We start from the raw sequence: 25,086 nt of genomic DNA, 5'->3' as shown, positions 1-25,086 counted from the left end.
TCTGCTTACTCAGATGTGTTTCTTAAGACCTGTAGTTAGCAGAAAGTTATGGTTAATCTCAGTGATTTTCCTCAAACATCAGGTTTGTGGCCATTATTGGCCACTTCTAGCCACCACAGGAGGTACTCTATGAGAGGACTTTATTGATTGGATGAGATGATGTCCACTGATGCTAGTCATTTCAGTTCACAGTGTGGAGCAGGGATTCTGGGGATTTTCTCCACATCTGCCAAACCCTGTCATTTTTCAGACTGTGTACATGGGACTCAAAAACCGCAAGGATATAATGCTCTCTTTTTACCCCCCAGAGTTTTCTTTTCTTGGCATTTTTCAAGTAAAACACCATACACACCTTCTACAAAGAATATAAACAAGAATTGAAGATTGCAAACCAATTAAAATTCATTCAGTTTGACATCCAAATGTCACCCATAAATCAGGCAGGTTTGACAGCTACATGTCCTTACCTGTCAGCATCGGTCACCAGGGCCAGACGGCCGTAATCCCATGCCACTTTCCGCAAGATGGAGAAGACAAAAAGAAGAACCTGAGAGACGGTGATACATAGACAATCAGAGACAAGTCAAGCTAATACACAAATTGAGTTAAAAGAAATGTGCTCAAGGACAAATGTTTACAATCATATTGTAAAATAAATCAATCCTGTGACATGAAATTGTCTATCCAATAATGTGAAAAATCATACTTCTTAGGTGAAAAAAAATCTTGAAAGAAGATAATTTAAAGGAATTTTGAATTATTAATTAATTCAGCATGCAAACAAAAGCCAATTAAATGTTTGGCCATAGCCTACTTTTACTAATGAATGTATCTTCTGAACACAATGATCAAACTTAATGACATCTGGTAAATACGAACATCAGGACAATATAAGGGAACACGCCAACTTTGATCCAATTCCATAGTCCATAGGGGGCACTATAACTAGAAAATCCTAATTAAACTGTGGTTTTGATCAAGGAAGTTCAGCACTTGAAAACAATAATTCTGTTCTACCCAGCTGTGGTCATCTATTTAGACCCTGATGATAAAAAAAATTACCAGATTAAAGAAAAGAAAAATGCAATTAATAAATTTGAGGATAAATCAATGCTTAATTGTTCTGCTGATGCGTTTTGGGGATTTTTATCAGGTTTATATTGACCTGAGCAGAGATGAAGAACTTGTTTGCCATTTACACTTATGTGCAGCTCGCAACTGAAGACATCAGTGAGTAATGTAGGTCAAGAGGGCAGCCAAGGTGCCGAGTTAAGGAAGCTGACAGAGTTAGTAGGTTAAACCATTGCTGTTATGTAGCTCTGACAGCCCGTCTACATTCAGAGTCCAAGGTCGCTAAATTATTTCATATGAAGAGATTGTGTAAATATAACTCTGACCAGATAACCAGGTCAGTCCATTGGTGCCAAGGTCAACATTCTAAAATTATGTTTCGTATATGCAGTATAGCACAGCACTGCAGTGTAAATTTAGATCCGTCTAAATGATAAAAAAAATGGCATGATTAATAGATGGATTAAGTTGACTGCATGTAGACAAGAAAAGTCTGAGCTTGTCATCTCTTCACCAGATCATCATGAAATGCCAATTCTCACCACTAGATGTATAACATAGATGTACATTTTAATAATTATTTTGCTGTTTTGAGGTATTTTACTGCAAATATCAAACTATTCTTGCTTTCTTCTACAGGGAGAGCAAAAAGACATCAAGGTGCACATTTTTCCATACAGGACACTTACCAGGAAGCACATAAAGTCTAGCGCGAGGACAGTGGGAACCCCTCCAAAGGGCAGTCCCTGCAGCACGGTACTGCGGATCCGGGCCGAGTAGCAGTAGTCTTTGGAAGCATTGCTGTAACAGTTGGCTTGACTAATACAGGTCGGGTTCCCAAAATTCCACATCATCATGACCAGATGTTTCACCACAATCACAGCAACATCCTGATGAAGAACCTGAAGAGAAGTTGAAACAGATAAGAGTATTTATACTCAAACCACACAAAGGTTTTTTTTTGTAAGAAAAATGCAATATTTATACATAATAATAGTAATTATTGGTTGACTGATATATTACCATATATTGGCCGATATCTGACATTTTTTAATTATCAGTATCGGCCAATAAGTGTCAAAAAACAGCTTTAGTTTTCTTTTCTTTTTTTAAAGAAAATTATATATTAAAGAAAATAAAATCATATATTTATACTTAAAAATAACATAGTAATTATTGGTTGATAATATTACCATATAGGCGTATTAGCCAATTTGTGACATTTTTTAATTATTGGTATCGGCCAATAAGTCAAAAACCGCTTTTATTTTGACAGCAATTTTTAAAAGAAAAAATAATATTTATACTCAAATAATAATAATAATAATACTTATTGTTTGGCGATATATTGCCATACATCAGCCGATATTATTATTTTTTTTATTAATTATCTGCATTGGCCGATAAGCATCAATAATGTTTTTCATTTTGACCATGCTAAGAACGGCAATTCCTGAGTTGACATGCAAGCATAACCTTAAAATCCTTCATTTTGACTATGCTAATTATTCATGTTTTAACTATTTAGCGTAAAAAAAGAAGAAAATGTACATATTTATTATTAAATAATAATGGTATTTACTAGGTAACCAATATACTGCCAAGGCTAATATATGGTCCGATATTTTACAATAAATTATCGTTATCGCCGATATGTGTCGGATACAACTTTTTGACAGCGACAGGAAGAGACTTTTATTTTGACAGTGCACCTGAGAGTAGATGTGGGCATAATCTTTAAATCCTCAATTTCAAGCTAAGCAAACTATTAAAGGTTTAAATGATTTCTTTGTGAAAAATACTAGTAGCTTAATTTTTTCATATTGATTCATTTTGATTTCTAATTTAGTAAATATATAGCCAAGACGGGTACACTGGCCGATATATGACATTTTTTAATTATAAGTATCGGCAGATAAATGTCAGTAAACATGTAAAATACATCTAAATTTCATTGCAGCAAATGTTACACTTTACTATGGGGGGCCATGCAAGCCATAATTCATTCTGGCACTCTCACACACATAATTCTCCATTCACATACATACATTTCTACTCACACACATATATTCTCCTTTCACATACATACATTTCTACTCTCACACACATATATTCTCCTTTCACATACATACATTTCTATTGTCACACACATATATTCTCCTTTCACATTAGGGCTGGGCGATATACAAAAAAAAATGATATCTCGATAGTCAAATTTTTTACGATATTCGATATATATCTCGATATGTTTGCATTTGCATTTAAATAATAAAAAATAAAACATGATTTTCTTTTGCCCATTAAAAACAAAAAACAAAAAAACATTTAGATTAAACAGCTAATTTAAGCAGTTAAAAAATCTAGACCAAAAGATCACTTACTGCTTTTTATTAAATGAATACATGTAGGCCTATATGTAACTGAAGCAGTGCAAATTAAGTAACAGTTACAGAGAGTGCATTCTGTCAACTTTTTAGTGCATGCAATTCACAATTTAAACTATGCAACTGGGATAAGTATTTTATTTTAATTATTTTAAGTTTTTAAGCTAAGAACACAAGTCTGTCAACTGTCTGTGGTTTTAAGAGAAGCTCTGTGGCATGAAACTATGTTCCTACTGACACTAAAAACCCTCTTAGATGGGGAGCTAGTTGCTGAAGCACATAGCTATTTCTTATATATAAATATATATAAATGAATACCAAAGACTTTTGCATTCTCTCTGTCTATATTATGGAAACTGGTAAACATATCAGTGAAATTCCCCAATAGTAATTCCAAATAGCCATAGCCTATGTTTCTCTATTCAAACATCAGCGGTCGAGTAAGTGCATTTATTTTGCGATCACAAACGCAAACAATACAGTTGAGATCTCACGACAGAACACAGACCGGCTGAACGACGCTTTCATTAGATCGCTCAATTCCAGCTTGTTAGTGTTTTCAGATTATCGTCTGCGGCTCTTCCGCAATGAGGAGTGAGCACGTGCGCATGGTTGCCAGATTGCTTAAAATAAGCAAACACTGGGCAGAAAATGTATCCTTGTAACAGTGGAGCTCTGATTCGGAGATTTAAACTCGTTATCTGGCAACCGCTATCATTACAGCTCTCGTAGTAGAGGGGCGTAGAGCAGTCAGCAGTTACAGGTTCCTTTTTTGGACATTCGGCGCGTTCTTTTGGGAAAGTATGCTTGAATTTGAAATATTCGATATTCCCGATATATTCAAATTGTACATCGTCGTCAAAATTATTCCGATATTATCGCTAATATTCGATATATCGCCCAGCCCTATTTCACATACATACATATCTACTCTCACACACTTACATTCTCCTTTCAAATACATATATTCTTGCTTTACACACATAAATTCTCCTTACACATACATATTTTTTTTTTTGCTTTCACACACATGCATTCTCCTTTTACATATATATATATTTCTACCTTTTTTGGTATCCATTACTTTCTGTATAAGCAGGAAGTCACTCTCAGACCAGGAAATACATGAGCAAGACCTGCTCAGCTCTTCCTCACAATTTTACAGTTATGCTATTTTCTTTTAAAGTCATCCTGTTTTCTTTTCAAGTACATATTTTAAGTTTTTATTTTTAACAAATCATTATGTAACCTACGTGTTCTACAGATCTGTGTACAAGTTCTAAGACACTGATTTTGATCGTATTAACAGGGCTTAACGCTAAAGACATTTTCTACTGGTCCGGTTCGGCCAGTGGTTTAATTTTTACTTTACTTGCCCTGGCAAAATTTTTACAGGACTTGCCACAATCAATCAATCAATCAATAAGACTAATTGTTTTCATTGTTGACTGTAACATTGTATTGTAATAAATAATAACCACTTTGCACAAATAGGTACAATAGTTCAAAGATAAAACTGAAATAAACCATGCTTTTTCAGGTCTTTCAGGTAGTCCTAACTATTCCAGTTAAGGATGCACTGATCAGGATTTTATTTATTTTACAATCAAATGAGCCGATTCCCATTGTCGTTGCCAATTTATTTAGTTCTTATTTTTTTTTATTTTTTTTTTTACATTTATTAAATGTTTATTTTGCTCTGTTACTGGCCAAACTAACCTTGAGCAAACAAACAAACAAAAAAATATATGCAACATGAAGCAAGTGCACAAAACAAAAACACCAGATTGGCTGAATTAATTTTTCATTATTATTATTAGTTTTATTTCCTTAATTATATGTGTGTCTGCACTATGTTTGTAATTTCTGTACTGGAAGCTCCTGACGAAATTTCTTCTGTGTGTAAACACTTGGCAATAAAGCTCTTTCTGATTCTGATGAAAATGCTAATTCAATCTCTGACAACAGGTGGCGCTTATAGATCACTAATCTAGCACTGAGTTATTGCTGCACGCAGAGCTGCAATTGAAAAATAATAATTAAATAAGTAAATGAAAATCTAAAAATAAATAAACCGCAATGAGTCTTGAGTTATTTAAATAATATAAAGATATCGCTGTCCCTAACTTGCAACCTCCCACTTTATTCACTTCCTAAATTAAATGAAAAAAAAAAAAAAAACCTTGGACGCTTATAATAGATCTATCTGGCAACACGACTGAGGCTGAGCTCGCGTCCTCAATCACAACTCGCTCAAAGGACGAGGCCATGTAACCTTTTCACAATAATAATATTTATTTATTTTTTAAAACCCAGATAGCTTGCTGAAATACATCTGCGGCTTCCTCATCTACCTCAGCCATGCTGTTCAAGACCTGTCACGGTGAGACTGATCGCGCCTAGCCTGCCTTCCGTTTCAAACGCCTTCCGTTTCCACTATACTCCTTCCGTTTCCACTATACTCCTTCCGTTTCAACTAAACGCCTTCCGTTTCCACTATACGCCTTCCGTTTCAACTAAACGCCTTCCGTTTCCACTATACTCCTTCCGTTTCAACTAAACGCCTTCCGTTTCCACTAAACGCCTTCCGTTTCCACTAAACGCCTTCCGTTTCCACTATACGCCTTCCGTTTCCACTATACGCCTTCCGTTTCCACTATACGCCTTCCGTTTCCACTATACGCCTTCCGTTTCCACTATACTCCTTCCGTTTCCACTATACTCCTTCCGTTTCCACTATACTCCTTCCGTTTCCACTAAACGCCTTCCGTTTCCACTATACGCCTTCAGTTTCCACTAAACGCCTTCAGTTTCCACTATAATCCTTCCGTTTCCACTATACTCCTTCCGTTTCCACTATACTCCTTCCGTTTCCACTATACGCCTTCCGTTTCCACTATACGCCTTCCGTTTCCACTATACGCCTTCCGTTTCCACTAAACGCCTTCCGTTTCCACTATACGCCTTCCGTTTCAACTAAACGCCTTCCGTTTCCACTATATTCCTTCCGTTTCCACTATATTCCTTCCGTTTCCACTATATTCCTTCCGTTTCAACTAAACGCCTTCCGTTTCCACTATACTCCTTCCGTTTCCACTATACTCCTTCCGTTTCAACTATACGCCTTCCGTTTCAACTAAACGCCTTCCGTTTCAACTAAACGCCTTCCGTGTCCACTAAACGCCTTCCGTTTCCACTAAACGCCTTCCGTTTCCACTATACGCCTTCCGTTTCCACTATACGCCTTCCGTTTCCACTATACTCCTTCCGTTTCCACTATACTCCTTCCGTTTCAACTATACTCCTTCCGTTTCAACTAAACGCCTTCCGTTTCCACTATACTCTCTCTCTCTCTCGCACATACATACATTCTTCTCTTACATACATCTATATATGTATGTGTGTATATGTATGTGAAAGGAGAATGTATGTGTGTGAGAGTAGAAATATATGTATAAGGAGAATGTATGAGTTTGAAAGCAAAAATATATGTATTTGTAAGGAGAATGTATGTGTGCGTGAAAGCAAAAATATATGCATATGAAAGGAGAATGTAAGTGTGTGTAAGAGTAGAAATGTATGCATGTGTAAGAAGAATGAAAGTGTGTGAAAGCAAGAATACATGTATGTGAAAGGAGAATGTAAGCGTGTAAGAGTGCCAGAATGAATTAAGTCTTGCACGGCCCCTCATACGTTACTTTAATTATATATATATATATATATATATATATATATATATATATATATTTTTTTTTTTTACATGTACTGTATCTCGTCATATTTATCATATATTTACATCAATCACTCACCCCTTTAAGGTATCGCTATCAGCCATCAGAAAAAAAGGCATATCATTTGACCGCTAATAATAATAATAATAATACTTATTATAAAATATTTATTTAAATTAGTATTATTATTACTGCAGTAAAACTGTACAAATGCACAGTCTCTGGCTTTTCTCCAACATCTCCCTCAACATTTAGAGTATTCAAATGGACAATAATGACTCTCTCATCAACACGAAGACAAAAAGCAGATATGAAAGCAGTCAGCATCATCTGACAGTCTCCTTGCCCTCATACTGAGTGCGATTATATAATACGGATTGTTCTGACGCAATGGAACACTAGACACTCTTTTGATGAGCGTCCAACTCCTCTCCTCCGTCTGAATCAGCCCACTCATCCCAGAGCTCACCTGCTCTCACACGCTCCAGCAGAAACAGCCATTCCCTCTGCGGCCCAGCGCCGCCAACACCTTGGCAGGAATCATGGGAAATCTAAACAGCCCACACAGATCCACGGCACTAAAAACAGGACGGTTCCTTTCAGCTACATCTAAAAACTGATTTCAGGCGAGCTCAGGGGAGTTGAGTGTTTGTGCCACAGATCTCTGTGTGGGAGTTTTCTGACTGGAGGTCAGAAGTTGTAGGTTTGAACACATGCAGGTAGATTCAATGCAATGTTGCCGAGATGGATGAATGTTTTACTTGCATAGTAACTAGTCGCAGTATCAGACGTGACAGCCACAGTTCAAACAGTTGCTGTAATCACTAGTTCAAACATGACTGGACAGAATTTGCATAACTATTATGACTGGCCAGCATCTATGAAGATTTACAGCAGTTAATCAGAAGTAAAAAAGGAAGATTTGCAGTAAATGATGACTTCAGTTTGGGTCAAGATGTTACATCATATCTAACAACAACAACAACAACAATAAACATTATTATTGTCATCATCATCATCATCATCATCATCATTATTATTATTGTTAAAATGCCTTTGAGTGAGTCGTAATAATATTAATAATACATAATATAAAGTAGAATAATCAAATTAACAATTATTGAAATAAATGAAAATACAACATACTATAAAAAATAAGAATGATTAATCATTTTTGAGTCCAAAAAAATATGCTGTTTATAAAAAATATTGAACAGGATAATTTTGGTACTACATAAATAAAAAATAACAGTATATAATAAATTAATAAAACTAAATAAATCATGACTTTTTTATTTTATTTGGGTGATCTATTTCTGCTGCAAAGTGGTAAAAGTGGGATTATATCTAGTATATGGAGCCAAAGGGTTGCACATTCAATGGAAAGTGTATTTAAACTGTGTTCCTTCAGTCTGGAGGAGAAACACAGATAATGCATGAGCACTAATCCTGAAACTCCGGCCCTTCTGTATGAGAAACAGATTGTGCTACATCACAGTTTCTGTGCCAGTAACGGCCGAGGATGACTGGATCAGCGCTGAAGAGACATGATCCAACCCCTGGCACTGTCCAAACACAGCACACGAGCGGCTAATGGGCTGAGACTCAGTGAGACGCAGGCTTAGCACAGACAGAGAGAGAGAGAGAGAGAGAGAGAGAGAGAGAGAGAGAGAGGATAAGAAGGTGAGGTCGGGCTGCAGCAGCACTGCGGTAGATTGTTCTGCTACACTGGCCTCAACTCTCCTTCAGCCTCCGGAGCAGTTACAAACACCTAGTGTGCTGCCTACATAGACAGCATCACAGACACACTCTACTGCAGGGCTCTTATTGCTGTATCATGCACATATGATGATGAAAACTAATTTTCTATATTATAAAATACTTTATTACTTATACTATGTGTGTGTGTACTGTTATTTAAACAAAATTTTACATTTATCCATTTTGCAGATAAATCCAAACGCATCAAATATATTAGCTTTTTAAATAAATTACATCAATTAAATACAAAATTAAATAAAGATTGAAAATAATAAAGGACACTAATGAACATAAACAAATTCATATGAAAAGTAATAGTAAGTAAAATGTTAAATAAAATTAATGCAAGAATTTCTACAATTTCTGTAGTACCAAATACTATAAACTAAATCCACTGACTGTCAGAGTAAAAATTGGCTGCTTTTAATTGCTCATATGTAAATTAGCATCTTGTTGTAGTGCACTTGTGCATAGTCAAATGTTCTTGATCAAAATATTCATCTTAGTAAGATATTAAATGCAAACAGTTGGTTTGTTTTGCAATAGGAATGCACCTAACGAACCTGCCACTTAATACTGTACAACAATATTGACAAGAATAAAAGAAAACCACCATGTTAACTTAAACACTACATGATATTATTTATATGTAACCTTTTAAATAAATGAGTTCAATAGGACATATTTAAATTAGGCCTAGAGTATATATTATAGTATAGACTTAGTACACAGCCAAAGCAGAAGGAAATGCAAAAAAAGAGAATATTTTTACATACATTTTTATTTTATTTTTAATGCTGTTTTTAATGTATGATGTTTGTGGAAAAATGTAGTCTATGGTGGTAGTATCAACTAATGAAATTAGTTTTATTATTATTATTATTATTATTTTTTATTATTTATTATTATTATTATTATTGGCTTTGTGATAAAAATAAAATTAAAATTAAAATAAATCTGAGAGACGGAAAGCCTGTGTGAATGTCCCCTTAGTAGCAAACATGCAGCTTTAAAAAATGCAATCAAAATAACCACAGACACAGAGAGCACAGCACAGACACCTAATAATGAAGTTTTAGCACAGCTGTAGGGAAGAAACAGACAACCTGTTGAGGTCAGACATTGCTTAGGTAATCTAAAGATGCGAGAGAACATGCTGACAGAAAGTCAAAGAAGCCGTCAGGCTGCTCCAATAACATCCTGAACATCCGGGGAAACTAAAATGTTCAATAGACTCACAGCTCATCATCTTTACAGCAAGAGATGGTCATTAATATTCTCCATTCATAAATGGAAAACAAACAGCGCAAGTGTGAGTGAAACTAACGCTGTTCTCAATCCAGATGGCAGTGCAATCATTTCCATTCATTCATATTCCATATGCAATACAACTCCAAGAGATTCTAATAATAAAAACGACATTAAAGATTAAAATGGTTCTTTAGGGGTTGATTCCAAATAAAGTCCTCAAGACAGACGCTCTGAGGTTCTTAAATGAATATCTTTAACTAAAGATGATTATATAAGACTCAAGAGAGTTAATTACTGACCGGTTGTGCAGGTAGAACTCATCAACCATTCTCAGGTCGAGTCAGATAGGACTGAAAATGATGATGATCAGTGAGTGAGTCAGCTTGTAATTCAATTACATCTCCAAATGATTCAGTGAGTCATTCTACTGATTCAGATCATTCAGTTCTAGGCTGACCACACTGGTCATGTTGAGTGTTCGCTGTTTTAAATACAAAATACATAAAAAAATAAAATAATATATATATTTTTTTTTTTTACAAAATAATAAAATATAAAAAAAGTTCTATAAATATTTGGTTCTTAAAAATCAGTCAGTTCTGATAAAATAAACCAAAAAATTGAATGAAAATAAAATATATTTTTCTAAAATAGTTCTTAAAAAAAAAAAAAAAAAAAAAAAAAAAAAAAAAAAAAAACTGGTTCCAGTATTAAATTTTTTAATGGTTTGTTTAAAACTGTAAAACCAAGATCAGCCAATGGGAGATGTCACTGTTACCATGGAAACAGGAGAAGGGCTGTTTTGTGTTTTGTAGGCAGATGCTAGATTTACTCATCTGACTCCATCATCATCATCTTCACCTCGTTCTTTCATCTCATCTTTCTGCTGGGAAATCATGTACTGTTATGGTTCATCCCTGAACTGATCAGTTTGGTTCAAAGCTTTGAAAACCTGACTGAAAATAACAGAGTTTACTCAAAAATAAATACTCACACTGACTTCCTTTCTCCCTCAGAGCACAAAAGGAAGTAATCTGAAGGCTTTTCATGCACTTACGATGAACTGGGACCGAAGCGTTTCAAGCAATGCTTCAAAATTCTCATTTATGTTCAGAGGAAAGACAAGAGTGAGAGTAAATGATGACTTCTCCAGAAACAGGCCAGTTGTTGAATCCGGTTAAACCAGATCAGGTCTTCATAGAGAATCAAGATATTCATGCATCTTTGTCCTGTTAACAATGACCTGTCAAGATGATGGTTTCTGACATCCAGCATGGTCTGAGGAGTCTGATCCCGGTCTCATCCAGAGTTCAGCCGAGATGAGATTGTTCTGAATTCAGTGAGTTGAAAAACAGCCAAGAGCTCGGCTTTAAATATAAAGGCAGCTTTGGTGTGAGGCGTTCCCTGAAGAATACAGCACAAGCTTGGCTGTGCTTTTTATTCATACTCTTTTTATGTTTATTTATTTATGTTGAACACACTAACCTAGTTACAGTTATAAAAAGCAAAAGGATGTTTCTATTTTCTCCTAATTTTGAGCCAAAAAGAGGAACGGGGAAAGTGAGAGGAGTTTGGAATTAGAAAAATTAGAGAGATCTCAAACCATCTCATAGCAATCCAGATCTTAATTCGTTATATTTACCAGTGAAAAACGAACAAAAACACAATGCACATGCATAATATATCAAGTAATTAAAACGGACTTCAAATCAATAAAGCATTGAATTTTCCTGCATCTTTAGTTGACACATAAAAGAGAGGGAGGGGAAAAAAAGTCAAGTTATCAAGCGGCGTAACAGGTTAATGATGTAGTCGTGTTTTCCAGTCCAGCACGTTTGAAGATTGTGTTATTTTAATTGTGTTTCATGCCCTGTATTATTAATATTGATCTCAACATCCTCGAGTCTATGAAGTTCAATCAGAGTCGTAAATGACTTGACCTGAACACTAACAAAGAGTTTGTAGTGCATCATATGATCTCAAATTCAATCTTCTCTAACTAGCCATGAAAAACACAATAACAACAAAACAAAGAGAGAGAAAATGAAGACAACGACATAGAAAAACAATTAGAAGGAGAAAACCATGAAAAGAAGAAGGAAACAAAAAGATGGAGAAGAAATGAACAAAAACGAACAAGAACTTCAATGAGAAGAACAACAACAACAGAAAGAAAAACGAGAAGAACAAGGAGGAGGAGGAGAATGACGAAAAGAGCAACCATGCAAACAGGGAGAAAAACAAAGAATGAGGAGCTACAAGGAGAAAGATAAGATGAGGAAAAGGAGAACAACAACACTGAAAACAGGTGGAAAAACTAAGAAAAACAAGGAGAAAGAAAAGAACAAGGAGAAATAAAGAAAGAAGAGATCAGTGAGGAGGAGTAGAAGAAAGGAGAAAGAAAGATTAAGTTGTTGTCAGCATCTGTGGTGTTAATGTTTTACCACGGCTTTCAGAAAATCACTGTTTTAAAAGCCCAGAATAAAGCACAATTACATTAACCATGTTAAACTCACACGGAGGAGCGTGGAAGAATAACTTGATTAACATCCACTTGTTTCCTGTTTGTAAGCTCTTCACGAGCATTTGCTAATTCAGAGGAAAACTCCCTCAGAGGACAACTGGACAAAAGAGCATTTAGTGTGAGCTGAGACGGACGGTCCTCAACCGAAAAGAGAGGAAGGGATTTCCAGAGAAGGAACTAAAAGCCATGAACAGAATGAGAAGCAGAGGAGAAAGAGAAACCAGGACAGGGTTTCTCAAAAGAATCATAAGCGCAGATCATAGAGCAATTAGTGCCGGTGGTTTCATCAAACTCTGATTATGTGCTTTCAATTCAACGAAAGCCAATGAGAACGAATCATCACAACGGATTGGACATCATTGTGCCGTGATTTGATAAAACTCTGGACGACTGGATACATTTAGAAGCAAAGTCTGATAAAATACCAAAATAAGCCAACTAAATGATTGGAGACATTCACGTAGCAGCAGACTATGGTTAAACAGAGTTGTGTTCAATCACACTTGAGTGACAATCACAATCTACAAGCTAAAATCAGCAGAAGTCACCAGAGAGCGACTTCTGAGTATAAGAAAAAGCACAATTATGGAAACATAAAGAGGCCATAGTCGTGAGTTTGCTCTCGGTGAATCATGTTGGCATGTTTTGGGTTTTAAGACAAATGGCAGAAAACTGTATTTCACAGTCGTAGGAGGAGACAAAACAGCAATAAATGAATACAAAAAAGAGATTTGATCACTTGTGAGAGATTGTAATTTAAAATTAAAATAAATAAAAATCCAGGTTTGCTGTTTGTTGGACTGAACATTTTGTTACAAATGTTACCCACTACTACTAATTATTATTATTATCATTTTTAAAAATAAACAATTACAAAAAGCTATTATGACTACTAAATAAAATTACATTGATATTTAATAATAAACATATTTTCTCTTTATTTATTTTTTTTGAAATAAGTAATTTTAAATGTTTAGATTTTTCACAGTAAAAAGAATTGTACTTAATACAATAATAAAATTTGTACTTATACAATAATAATAATTTTACTTTACAACTGTAAAAATACGGTTCTAACATTTGAAGCCATGAAAACCCATAAAGCTTCTCTTTTTGTTGTTCTCATTACAAGATAGATGCATCTCAATTGCGCATAAAATGTATCTATGAGAAAAGGAGGAAGAGGATTTTACTTCTGAAACCTGACTGTTATGCTGCTCTCTTTTGAGATAATCTGATCTGTTTAGTAATGTCCTGCACCGCTGCACTTATTAAAAACACGTTATATATCGAGTTATCTACACAGCATCACATGCCCCATATGAAATCTGAAACGTCTCCTGGCTCTGGTGCTGAAGCAATCCAATTAAAACTTTAAGCATTTTATTAAGGGCGTTCTCTTGTGCATTAAATGGCACGTCTTCCTTCTGCAAGCAGGAAACACTTTCCCAGCATCAGCGACCTGCCAAACCACTTGATAGCATCTGCTTTTATTGGATTATCAATATCTTGAAGCTGCTCGCAGATTTGGTGATGGCCGTGACCTCAGCAGACGTCTGGAGCAAGAGGAACTCCCTCATGAATTTCTCTTCCTGCTCTGCTGATCGCTACATTTCTGTCACAAGGTCAGGAGAAGCTTTTAAAGTCTAGCATGATGCTGGAAACATCAACGTCATGGGTTCAGTTCTCAGGGACCTTGCCCCTTGGATAAAAGCAGCTAAATAAATATAAATGCATGAAAAAAATACATCATAATTACTTCATAATTTAAAATTGAGTGACAATTAGAATTAGCTTCGTGTTTCAATACAAAATAGTTATGCAATAGGATTTGAGTTTACGTTAATCAAATGCATCTCTGCGACAACAGACTAGAAGAATGAAATAATGCGATTTTAAAATGTCACGTCACTTATCTTATCAAACAACCCAGAGACGCATAACTCTAGTCATGTGAAAATGGAAATGAGTGACTAAAATTGCCCAGCCAAAAACAGCAACTAGATTTTCACATTTTCTAAGGGTAAATGCATGCAGTGTTTGTCATGCCAATCTTGTACTGATGCAAATTACAGTTTAAACAACTAACTTTGAGCAACGGGGTTGATTTAATAAACATTAATTAGCTACAGGCTTTTTCTCAAGAACAGTTTAGAGGAGGAAGAACCAAACTGCTCAAACTGAAGTATGAAAGGTCACCTCTATTATTATGCAAACGAAGTAATGAGATGATTTGATCTTGTAGCTTATATTATAGAAGTGCATGCATTTTGCAATATCAAGGCCATAGGTTCAATCTCCATGAAGTGGACTAAAACTAAAATAAAGAATGATTAAAATGGCCCACACAAAAACAAGAACTAGATTTATATATTTTAAATGAATGATTGCAATAACGCAAAACCTGCCAATCAGAGTTCAAACTAACTTTGAGCAACATGCTTGATTTAACAAACACTACTAATTACAGGTTAGATTTTTTTTTGCTGTTTGCTCATTGTTTTAGGCAAACAACCAACGGACTCCCAAAGGAGAAAGCACCAAACTGCATTACGTGCAAGAGATACCAGAAGATCATCTCTACTATATTACCATACTGTAGGGATTAAATGAGTGGAGTTACTCGTTTTTATGAGCATTCATTTAGCAATGTCAAGGTCATGGGCTCGATTCCAGAAAATGCATGAAAGTTGTAAGTAGTGCTGGGTGGTAAACTGGTTCATACCCAAAACCGGTGTATATTTTCATTACGATGTAAAAAAATTTTTTTAATGTATATATATATATATATATATATATATATATATATATATATATATATATATATATATTAGGGCTGGGCGATATAAAAAAAAAAAAAAGATATCTCGATTAGGGCTGCAACTAACGATTATTTTGATAATCGATTAATCTGTCGATTATTTTTTACGATTAATCGATTAATCGGTTCATGTACTTATGTTTTAGTTTTTTCCATTTTTCACCAAGTAAATTATTAATAAATGGTCTTTATCCTTCAGCATAGATTTTTAAGAGATTTTAATAATTTTATCATATCCTCATCAAAAATATACCTGGAGTTGTTTTATTGTGTTAGTAATCCTTTGTCGAACTCTTCTGCAATCAAAACACTGACCCATACTCTAGCAAATTTCACAAGTAGATTTCAATAATGTTTTCACCATGGCAGTCCTTAGAGCTACTAAAGTAGTTTAACATCCCGAACAAAGCTTATTAAGGAATCTTTCAGAACATATTTTCACGAAGAATAAGAATAAAACAGAATAAAATTGCAGTGCATTGTATTTTATTATTTACTGGGAAACAGCTTTATAGCTTTTGCTGTGAAATTATGAACTGGTAAACGACAAACTGATCACAGAACATGTTTGTAAAGCTTTAAATGTTAACTGTTAAAAAGCAATGTTATCAGCTTTTACGACTAAACATTTGCAAACAACATTGTACTGGAGAATCTGCACAAATGAAAGTCTTAGGGGCCGTTCACAAATCGCGCCTAAAAACGCGTGGAAAACGCTAGGCGCACCGCTTTCTCCTTTCCAAAGCGCTCGGGCAGAAGCGCCCCTGAGGCGTCTGCCTTTGCTAAGCAACCATGACGTGCTCTCTCCTTGAAGACGCGGAAATTTCAGCAAAGGATAAATGGATTTGCAGCTCAAAAAATCGCTTGCAGTAGCTCTGCTACTAAATCCATATACAACTATGATCAGCTGTTCCTTTCATCTTGACTGAGCTTTTAACGTTGTTAAGGGAAAGGATGAAGCTGATTGGTTAGTTCTTGTCACATGACCCGCGGTGAGCTTGCTGCATTCTGAAAAGTTGAAATGTTTTTAACTCGATGCGGTGCGGTGTTGGAAATAACGAACTTAAGCGCGCAAAAGACGCGATATGTGAACGTCCCCTTAAACAGTTCAGTAGTGCAGAGTTTACAGGTTACTCTTCTTTTTTGAAGGCTCAAAGTAAAGTACTCCCACTTCATGCTGAATGCTGCAGAGATGCTGTTCGGGAAGCACGTGACATAAAACGAGGCCAGCTATTGGCTATTCGCTACTTCTCCCGCTGTACTGGCTGAGTAAAAACTCCGGTGGCTCATTACTGCCACACTTTGATCACCGCAGATTTGAAATATGCACGAAATGAGCCGCTTATGGCAAATAAAAGTTATTTAGCAACGAATCGATGACTAAATTAATTGACAACTATTTTAATAATCGATTTTAATCGATTAAATCGATTCGTTGTTTCAGCTCTAATCTCTATATTGTCAAAATTTTTACGATATTCGATATATATCTCGATATGTTTGCATTTGCATTTAAATAATAAAAAATAAAACATGATTTTCTTTTGCCCATTAAAAAAAAACTATTTAGATTAAACAGCTAATTTAAGCAGTTAAAAAATCTAGACCAAGAGATCACTTACTGCTTTTTATTAAATGAATACATGTAGGCCTATATGTAACTGAAGCAGTGCAAATTAAGTAACAGTTACAGAAAGTGCATTCTTCTTTTTAGTGCATGCAATTCACAATTTAAACTATGCAACTGGGATAAGTATTTTATTTAATTTTTTTTAACACGTTTTTAAGCTAAGAACACAAGTCTGTCAACTGTCTGTGGTTTTAAGAGAAGCTCTGTGGCATGAAACTATGTTCCTACTGACACTAAAAACCCTCTTAGATGGGGAGCTAGTTGCTGAAGCACATAGCTATTTCTTATATATAAATATATATAAATGAATACCAAAGACTTTTGCATTCTCTATGTCTATATTATGGAAACTGGTAAACATATCAGTGAAATTCCCCAATAGTAATTCCAAATAGCCATAGCCTATGTTTCTCTATTCAAACATCAGCGGTCGAGTAAGTGCATTTATTTTGCGATCACAAACGCAAACAATACAGTTGAGATCTCACGACAGAACACAGACCGGCTGAACGACGCTTTCATTAGATCGCTCCATTCCAGCTTGTTAGTGTTTTCAGATTATCGTCGGCGGCTCTTCCGCAATGAGGAGTGAGCACGTGCGCATGGTTGCCAGATTGCTTAAAATAAGCAAACACCGGGCAGAAAATGAATCCTTGTAACAGTGGAGCTCTGATTCGGAGATTTAAACTCTTGTTATCTGGCAACCGCTATCATTACAGCTCTCGTAGTAGAGGGGCGTAGAGCAGTCAGCAGTTACAGGTTCCTTTTTTGGACATTCGGCGCGTTCTTTTGGGAAAGTATGCTTGAATTTGAAATATTCGATATTCCCGATATATTCAAATTGTACATCGTCGTCAAAATTATTCCGATGTTATCGCTAATATTCGATATATCGCCCAGCCCTAATATATATATTATAATATATATATATATATTTTTTTTTATATTATTATTATTTTTTTTTACATGATATGAAACCAAAACAATGAACAAATGTAGTGTTTGTGGACTAACCGACACGGATTCACACACATTCCGTGTGAAAGCACAATGAGTCCGTACTGCAGACTGCATATGCACTGCAGGCAGATTATGCATATATAATATCCATTTTATGCAAGTGCTGTCGGGCTAAAATTGTCGCCAAAGGCGGCAACACGAGCAGTTTGCTCCAGCACCTTAGCCGCAAGCACGTCTTGGAATATCAACCAGCAGAAAATGCATTGCACACCTGATTATGCATGAAAAAACCCCCCCGTCATAAACCGGAAAAAAGGGTATAATTTTGAAAAAAAAAAAACGGTATATACATTTTTGGTCAAACCGCCCAGCACTAGTTATAAGAATGCATATCGTGAAAGCAATTTAAAAGGATAGTTCACCTTGAGTTGGTCCCCACTGACTTAAATAGTGTCTTTTTCCCAATACCATGGAAGTCAATGGGAATTAGCAACTGAAGGTGAATTATACTTTAGGTTTTTTCGGATAAAAGCATCAACACCAACCAGAAGCGCTAGGAGAAGTGTCATAACTTTCACACCATGAGAATGTTTCTAATGTAATTGCATGCAGAACTTGTCATGCAGAAATTGTTGCACTAATGCAAATTACAGTTCAAACTATTAAGTTTGAGTAAAAAAAAAAAAAAACACTATTAATTATAGGTTTGCTTTTCTATTAACTTAAAAAATATTTTAGGCAAAGAGCAAAATGTCTCCCAGGGGAGGAATCATCTAGTTGCTCAAATGTGCTCAAGACTCCAGGGGGAAAAAAATTAAAAATAAAACCTGTTATTATATTAACAAACTGTAATTAGATGATTAGATCTTGATGTTCCAGGAGCTCAAACAGAAAAGCATGCATTTAACGACATCAAGGTCACGGGTTCGATTCCCAGGGAATAAATGAACTGATTTAATGTGCACCTTATCCAAAGTGAGTTATTGCATTCAACTACATTTGATCAGTTCTTGTTTTCTTGGGAACTGAACCCATGACATGAGTGTTTTACTGTTTGAGTTACAGGAAAGCCCAATGACATCTATAGTTATGCTTTTAGCAGACAAGTTTTATTCAAAGCAATGTACATTGCATTCAATGCATACAGAATGAATGAGGGATTTATATAGTACACCCAAAGCACATTACAATCATGAGGGGGTCTCTCCTCAACCACCACTAGTTGCATTCCCTGGGAATCGAACCCACGACCTTGGCATTGTTAGCACCAAGCCTGCTACAATGACATCGAAAATACACTAATAAAAACTTGGGTCCATCTGTCACTTGTGCATGTGGCTTTGTTTTGCTCAGCATATCAACGTTTAATAATTTGCATATTCCATTTATATTATCCTTTCTGTTATTTGCATTAGGCATCCGTCTGTATCAGAACAACGTCCATTTTTTTTGCAGCAGTCCCTCAATGCAGAACACAAGATCCAGGGGCGTGGATGGATCCACATCTAGGGGGTGGAGATTTGTTAGGTTTAGGTTAGAGATGGGTGAGATGGCCCCCTGCTTCTTGTGTTTTGCAGTGAAAACCATCTTGTTTTTTGGGTCATGACACACCAGTTGAGAACGGCTGTCAGTAAATAACAAGCATGCAGCATGACACAGCAGTGAGGATCGCCGCTGGCTGGCTGCAGATCAGTTGTCAGCGCAGCTGCGTCTGTCAGACACATGGGACGTCATGTGACCACACACACTTATCTCACACGGACAGACTCTCTGCTGGCGAAAACATGACGTTTCAGAACTGTGATGGTATTTGTGATTATCATTAAGGGTTTGTTCTTTGGATGTACAAGCACAAAGTCTCAAATCAAACTGTTCAAGTGATTTGTGGGTCACTTTTTCGAGGATCCTGAGCCAGATCTGGAAAATTAGAGACTTGGGGATGCACTCCTTTAACTTGAGCCCTGGTAACCACACAGAATACCCTAGCAACCGCATATGAATGTATTTAAAGTATGATGACACCTACAGATAAACTTCTGATGGCATTATGTAGTTTTTATAGTTAAAACTGTAATAGTTAGCTAAGGTTCTAATTAATATTTTAAATTAGTTTTTATTTTCATATTCTAATTCTAGTAATTGTTTTAGAAATTTTTTTGTGTTTTTAAAATGTTTTTTTTTTTCTTTTTCAAGTTTTGGTTTGTTTTATTTAACCAAAAAAAAAAAAATTTTTAATAATAAAAATAATAAATAAAAAGGTGACATAACACACACATATATATATATATATATATATTTATAAATATAAAGTGTGTCAAGTGTTTTAGTAAGTTATGTTTTTATTCCTTTTCTCTTGTAAAAATGTTTTATTTTATTTTATTAATATGTAAACATTTTAGTAATTTTGTTTTGTATTTTTGACATTTTTAATAGATAATTTTTTTTTTCATTTCAGTTGTTTTATTACATCAAGTTTAACAAAAAATTCAGTTTATGTATTTAGTTTTAGTAAAACTTGAAATTAGGTGCAACTTTGGCAACAACCTTCAAGCTAAATTATTAATTCATTGAAATTTGACAGTGATATTGCTATTTAATTCTATAGAGGACATGGATACTAATGTGTCAGTTGGCTAAATCTCTGAGAAGCAGGTGAACACAGATCTGCAGATGAAGCTCAGGAGGGTTAATAATAATGCCCACAGGGTTTTTCCAGCACAGGGTCATCTGTCATTATGAGCAGCTGCTGAGAGACGCACCTCTCACACTGACGCTGAAACACAAGTCTATCCTCTAGAAAAGTTCCTCATTAGCTGCTTCAGACTGAACCTCTATCCACATTCAAACTTTACTTCTGGCCAGCAGTGAAACACAGTCAGGCATTAAAGTGGCTCTAAACAGTAGAAGAAAAAATGTCAAATATATTTTATACATTTATATACGCTTTACAGTGAGAGAAAAAAAAGTGAGAAAAAAAGTGACATACAAGTACTGTACATAACTCACATTAAATATTATATTTAAAAATATAGAATTTATATAAATTATATTTTGTGTGCTATATATAAAAACTATTAAATATATATTTTATTCTTTACATAAAAAAGAACATTTAAAATAAATTAGCTATTAACTAATAGTACTAATAATATATATATATATATATATATTCCTTAAAAACACATATTTCAATTACTTTAATATATAACTTTATATTTTCAGCCCCAAAAATGACGTAATAGTTTTTATTAATATTTTGAATTTGATTACAAATAAAATAATTTATATAAGCACAAGTAATTTATATTAACATTTATATAAAAATATATATAATAAATACTTTCAATAAATAAATAAAGTAAGTAATTAAATAAGTTGTGGGTCAGATATCAATTTGTGCAACACTAGCAGCGCAGAATTGCAAAAACACCATTGGTTTTAATCAATTTCTTTAATCGCTTAAACAAACAGATTGCAATTCAGTTCGACACCACTAGCAGAACATAAGCATGTTTCTCAAAAGACTTACCAGGAAATCTTTTGAAAAAAAAAAAAGGGTTCAGACCATTGCTGAAGATGATTGAACATGACACTTTCATAACCTGTTTTCAAGCCAACACCTGAGACAGAGAGAGCAGACCGTATTAAAGCTGATAATCATATTATCCAAACCTGATTTACAGTCAGCTGTGAATGGAAACCAGCGTGTTCTACACGTTTACAGCCCGCAGGTCAAACCAGAGACCAAAAACATAAGCACAAGGCACTGAATCAAACCAGCACAATTTAAAGGAGTTTTTCTCTTCTTCTCTCTCTTCAAGAGTTAAAGATGCACAAACTGACAGTCTGGTTAATCTGCATGCACTTTTGATTGACAGCACTCTCATTACAATGGTAGGACATCATCACAGCAGTAACATAAAGAAACGGTCTAGACACGAACACATGCTTTCAAACTAATGACAGCAACATAAAACCTGCTTGGATTCACTGAATTTCAACATTATTGCTCGATCAAGCTTGTGTTCAAATCACTATAAAATCCTTCATAAGAAACTTAAGGGAGATCCAAATATGAAAAATGATCCCTATGTGTCCACCTGATAATCTCATTGCACTCAAAACTATAGAGATATAAAAGAAATCAATGTAGAAATCACTACTGGCCACCAATTCCATCAACTTCTTCAATTATAATATTAACTAAATAAATCAAACCTATAGGACTGACCATATTAATCCATGAAAAAAAGAGAAAAGACTGAAGCATTGCCTAAAATAATATAGCAGCAAACCATGGGGAAGACTAAGAGTGCAATTTATTATCTACAAATAAAAATGCTTTAAAAAAAAAAAAAAAAAAAAAAAGATATTTTATTTCCAATAATAGTATATTTGTTGTATAATATTTTAACATTTTGTTTTTGCACTAATTTTTTCTTTTTTTTAAATTAAGTTAAAATGTACCAGAATAATACATTAAAAATATTATAAATTAAAAAAAACATACAGAAATGTTTTCATTTGCTTCTAAAATATAATTAGTCATGCATTCATCCATCACATCAAAACAGATTAAAATATTATATATTATTCGCAGGAAGAGAAAGGCGATTAAACAAAAGATAGATTGTCCTCTCAGGCTGGTGGGAGTGTGCGTTACACAATAAAGATGTGTTGAGTGCAGCTTTAATGAATCGCGCCGATAATAAATACACATAATGTAACAAACCGCGGATACAATGTATCGCGTCGCGCAAATGAACGCGCGCGGAAAAAAAAATACCGCGAGAGAGAATTACAACACCACTGCGGCAAATATTCACAAATGAACGGAATAGAAATAAAGACTTGTGTAACCTGTCAATCCGATCGGATTTGCTGTCTCTGCTGTTTTCCTCTGCTCCAGTGACAAGATCCCAAACAGAATAAATCCGCTTCCAAATCCACCGCGGCACAAATGAGCTCTAGAACACCATTTAATAATATCCTCATCGGAATAAAAGCACACGCACTTCTTGTCTGGGCTTTAATTTATCTGAAACTGCTTTTTTGACACAGGTGCGGGCCGTGCTTGTTTCTTTAGAAGACAGCACAGACGGACCGAGGACGCATCGCGAATATAAATACCGGTTATTTGGAGGCTTAATATATTCAGCTGTGAAGCGGCTGAGTGTGAAGAACCGTTTTAAAAATGGCGGCCCGCGTGGCTACCTTTCAGCGTAAAAGTCCTGATGGTTGGCTGAAGAAAAAGGGGAATTTGAATTAAAAGCCCTCGATACACGGCTTGCATGTTTTTTTTTCAATATATATAATTTGTTATTCAGTTACAATTAATTCACCTATAGGATTTTTGCTGTAAAGAGCGTTTTAAAAACGTTGGTTTCTAGACAGAGTGTGAATCGGACTTAGTGAACAAATTATTTTGCATTAAAACACGAAATTTCCGTTCTTTAAAATCTCTTTAATATCTTTTCAGGAGCCTGACAGCCAAAAGTAAATAAATAAATCAAATAAAATAAATAAAAAGATGTCCTAAGATGTTGTTTCTTTACACAGGGATTAAATTATACAAAGTAAAATACGTGAATATGTGTCTCCGACCTGAAATACTGTAGGATCTTCATTAATTAAAAGACAATTTTATTTTAAAGTTCATGGTTTTTGAGAGGTGAAAGACGACAAGAAATCGTCTGATCATTCTCAAACTAAGCTCATGTTTAACAGAAATGTGATCTCATACTGACATCTGCTACTGAAGGGAGGAATTGCAGGCTGCTAATTGTTCTAGTAAAATTATTTATTTTAATAATAATAATCTACATAATTAATTAAGAAGTATAATTAATATATATATATATATATATATATATATATAAATAAATAAATAAATAAATAAATATATATATATATATATATATATATATATATATATATATATATATATATATATATATATATATATATATTATAAGTGAACATTAAAAAAACTGACAATTATTGAGCTGCATGTTCATTAGATAAGGGTATATATAAAATAATTGGATGAAATGCTGTATCAGATGCTCCATGCTCACATGAGATTCTGCCAAATGACAGATAAACCTATCTGTGATGAAATACTGTAAAGACTGACTGTACTCTATCATTGTGTCTCTCTATCTATCTATCTATCTATCTATCTATCTATCTATCTATCTATCTATCTATCTATCTATCTATCTATCTATCTATCTATCTATCTATCTATCTATCTATCTATCAGCATAACTGTTATTTGGTAGAAGCTTCAAGACTGGAAACTTTACATGGGAATTAACATTAATTAATATATGGGAACTAATGGGAATAAACTGGAAATTTGCAAAGTTGCAGGAACTGGGGACATACATGTATTGAGAATTTAGACATTGACATAAACTGAGAAAACAATCTTGCAGCATAATCTTGGTTAAAACAACTTTTTAATTTTTTAAAAATATTTTAAATAATTGGGAATATGAAGCTACATGGAAAATGCAGAAGAAGCTAGTCGGACCCGGCAAATTGCATCACGCCCTGATGTCACATGTCGTTTCGGGATCTTTATGGGTTGTGTGTGAAAGCATGCACATATCCCGGGTAATCACTGGCAGTGTGAAAGTGCAAAATCTAGCGACCTACCACCTTTGTTTCATCCGCGAACTTGATAATGATGTTGGAGCTGAACTTGGCAGCGCTGTCGTGGGTCAGCAGAGTGAAGAGCAGCGGGCTGAGCACACAGCCTTGTGGGACACCTGTGCTCAGTGTTGTAGTGCTAGAGGTGTTGTAGCCGACACAGACTGACTGAGGTATTCCAGTTAGAAAGTCCAGGATCCAATTACAGAGGGAATTGTTAAGAACCAGAAAGTTTAGTTTATTAATGAGCTGTTGTGGTATTATTGTGTTGAATGCTGAGCTGAAGTTGATGATCA

At 34.8% G+C, this 25,086-nt stretch overlaps 1 protein-coding gene across 6 annotated transcripts in view; it reads right to left on the bottom strand.

The window, feature by feature from the left end:
* The window catches only part of LOC132126290 (CSC1-like protein 2), a 54,417-nt gene extending 31,091 nt beyond the window's left edge, over positions 1 to 23,326 (bottom strand). For 5 of the 6 annotated variants that reach the window (XM_059537462.1, XM_059537464.1, XM_059537466.1 and 2 more), the window contains exons 1-3: positions 22,994 to 23,326; positions 1,761 to 1,973; positions 468 to 547 (exon numbers count right to left, since the gene is read on the bottom strand). In XM_059537462.1, the coding sequence (XP_059393445.1) occupies positions 468 to 547; positions 1,761 to 1,928 (248 nt within the window). In that variant the 5' untranslated portion in view covers positions 1,929 to 1,973; positions 22,994 to 23,326. The remainder of the gene's footprint in view (positions 1 to 467; positions 548 to 1,760; positions 1,974 to 22,993) is intronic. The other variant, XM_059537465.1, reaches the window with a different exon arrangement.
* Positions 23,327 to 25,086: the final 1,760 nt, after the last annotated feature.

Source organism: Carassius carassius, chromosome 44 (assembly GCF_963082965.1).
Source record: "Carassius carassius chromosome 44, fCarCar2.1, whole genome shotgun sequence".
Lineage (NCBI taxonomy): Eukaryota > Metazoa > Chordata > Actinopteri > Cypriniformes > Cyprinidae > Carassius > Carassius carassius.
Note: the sequence above shows the minus strand (reverse complement) of the source record. Positions and strands in the feature narration are given on the sequence as shown.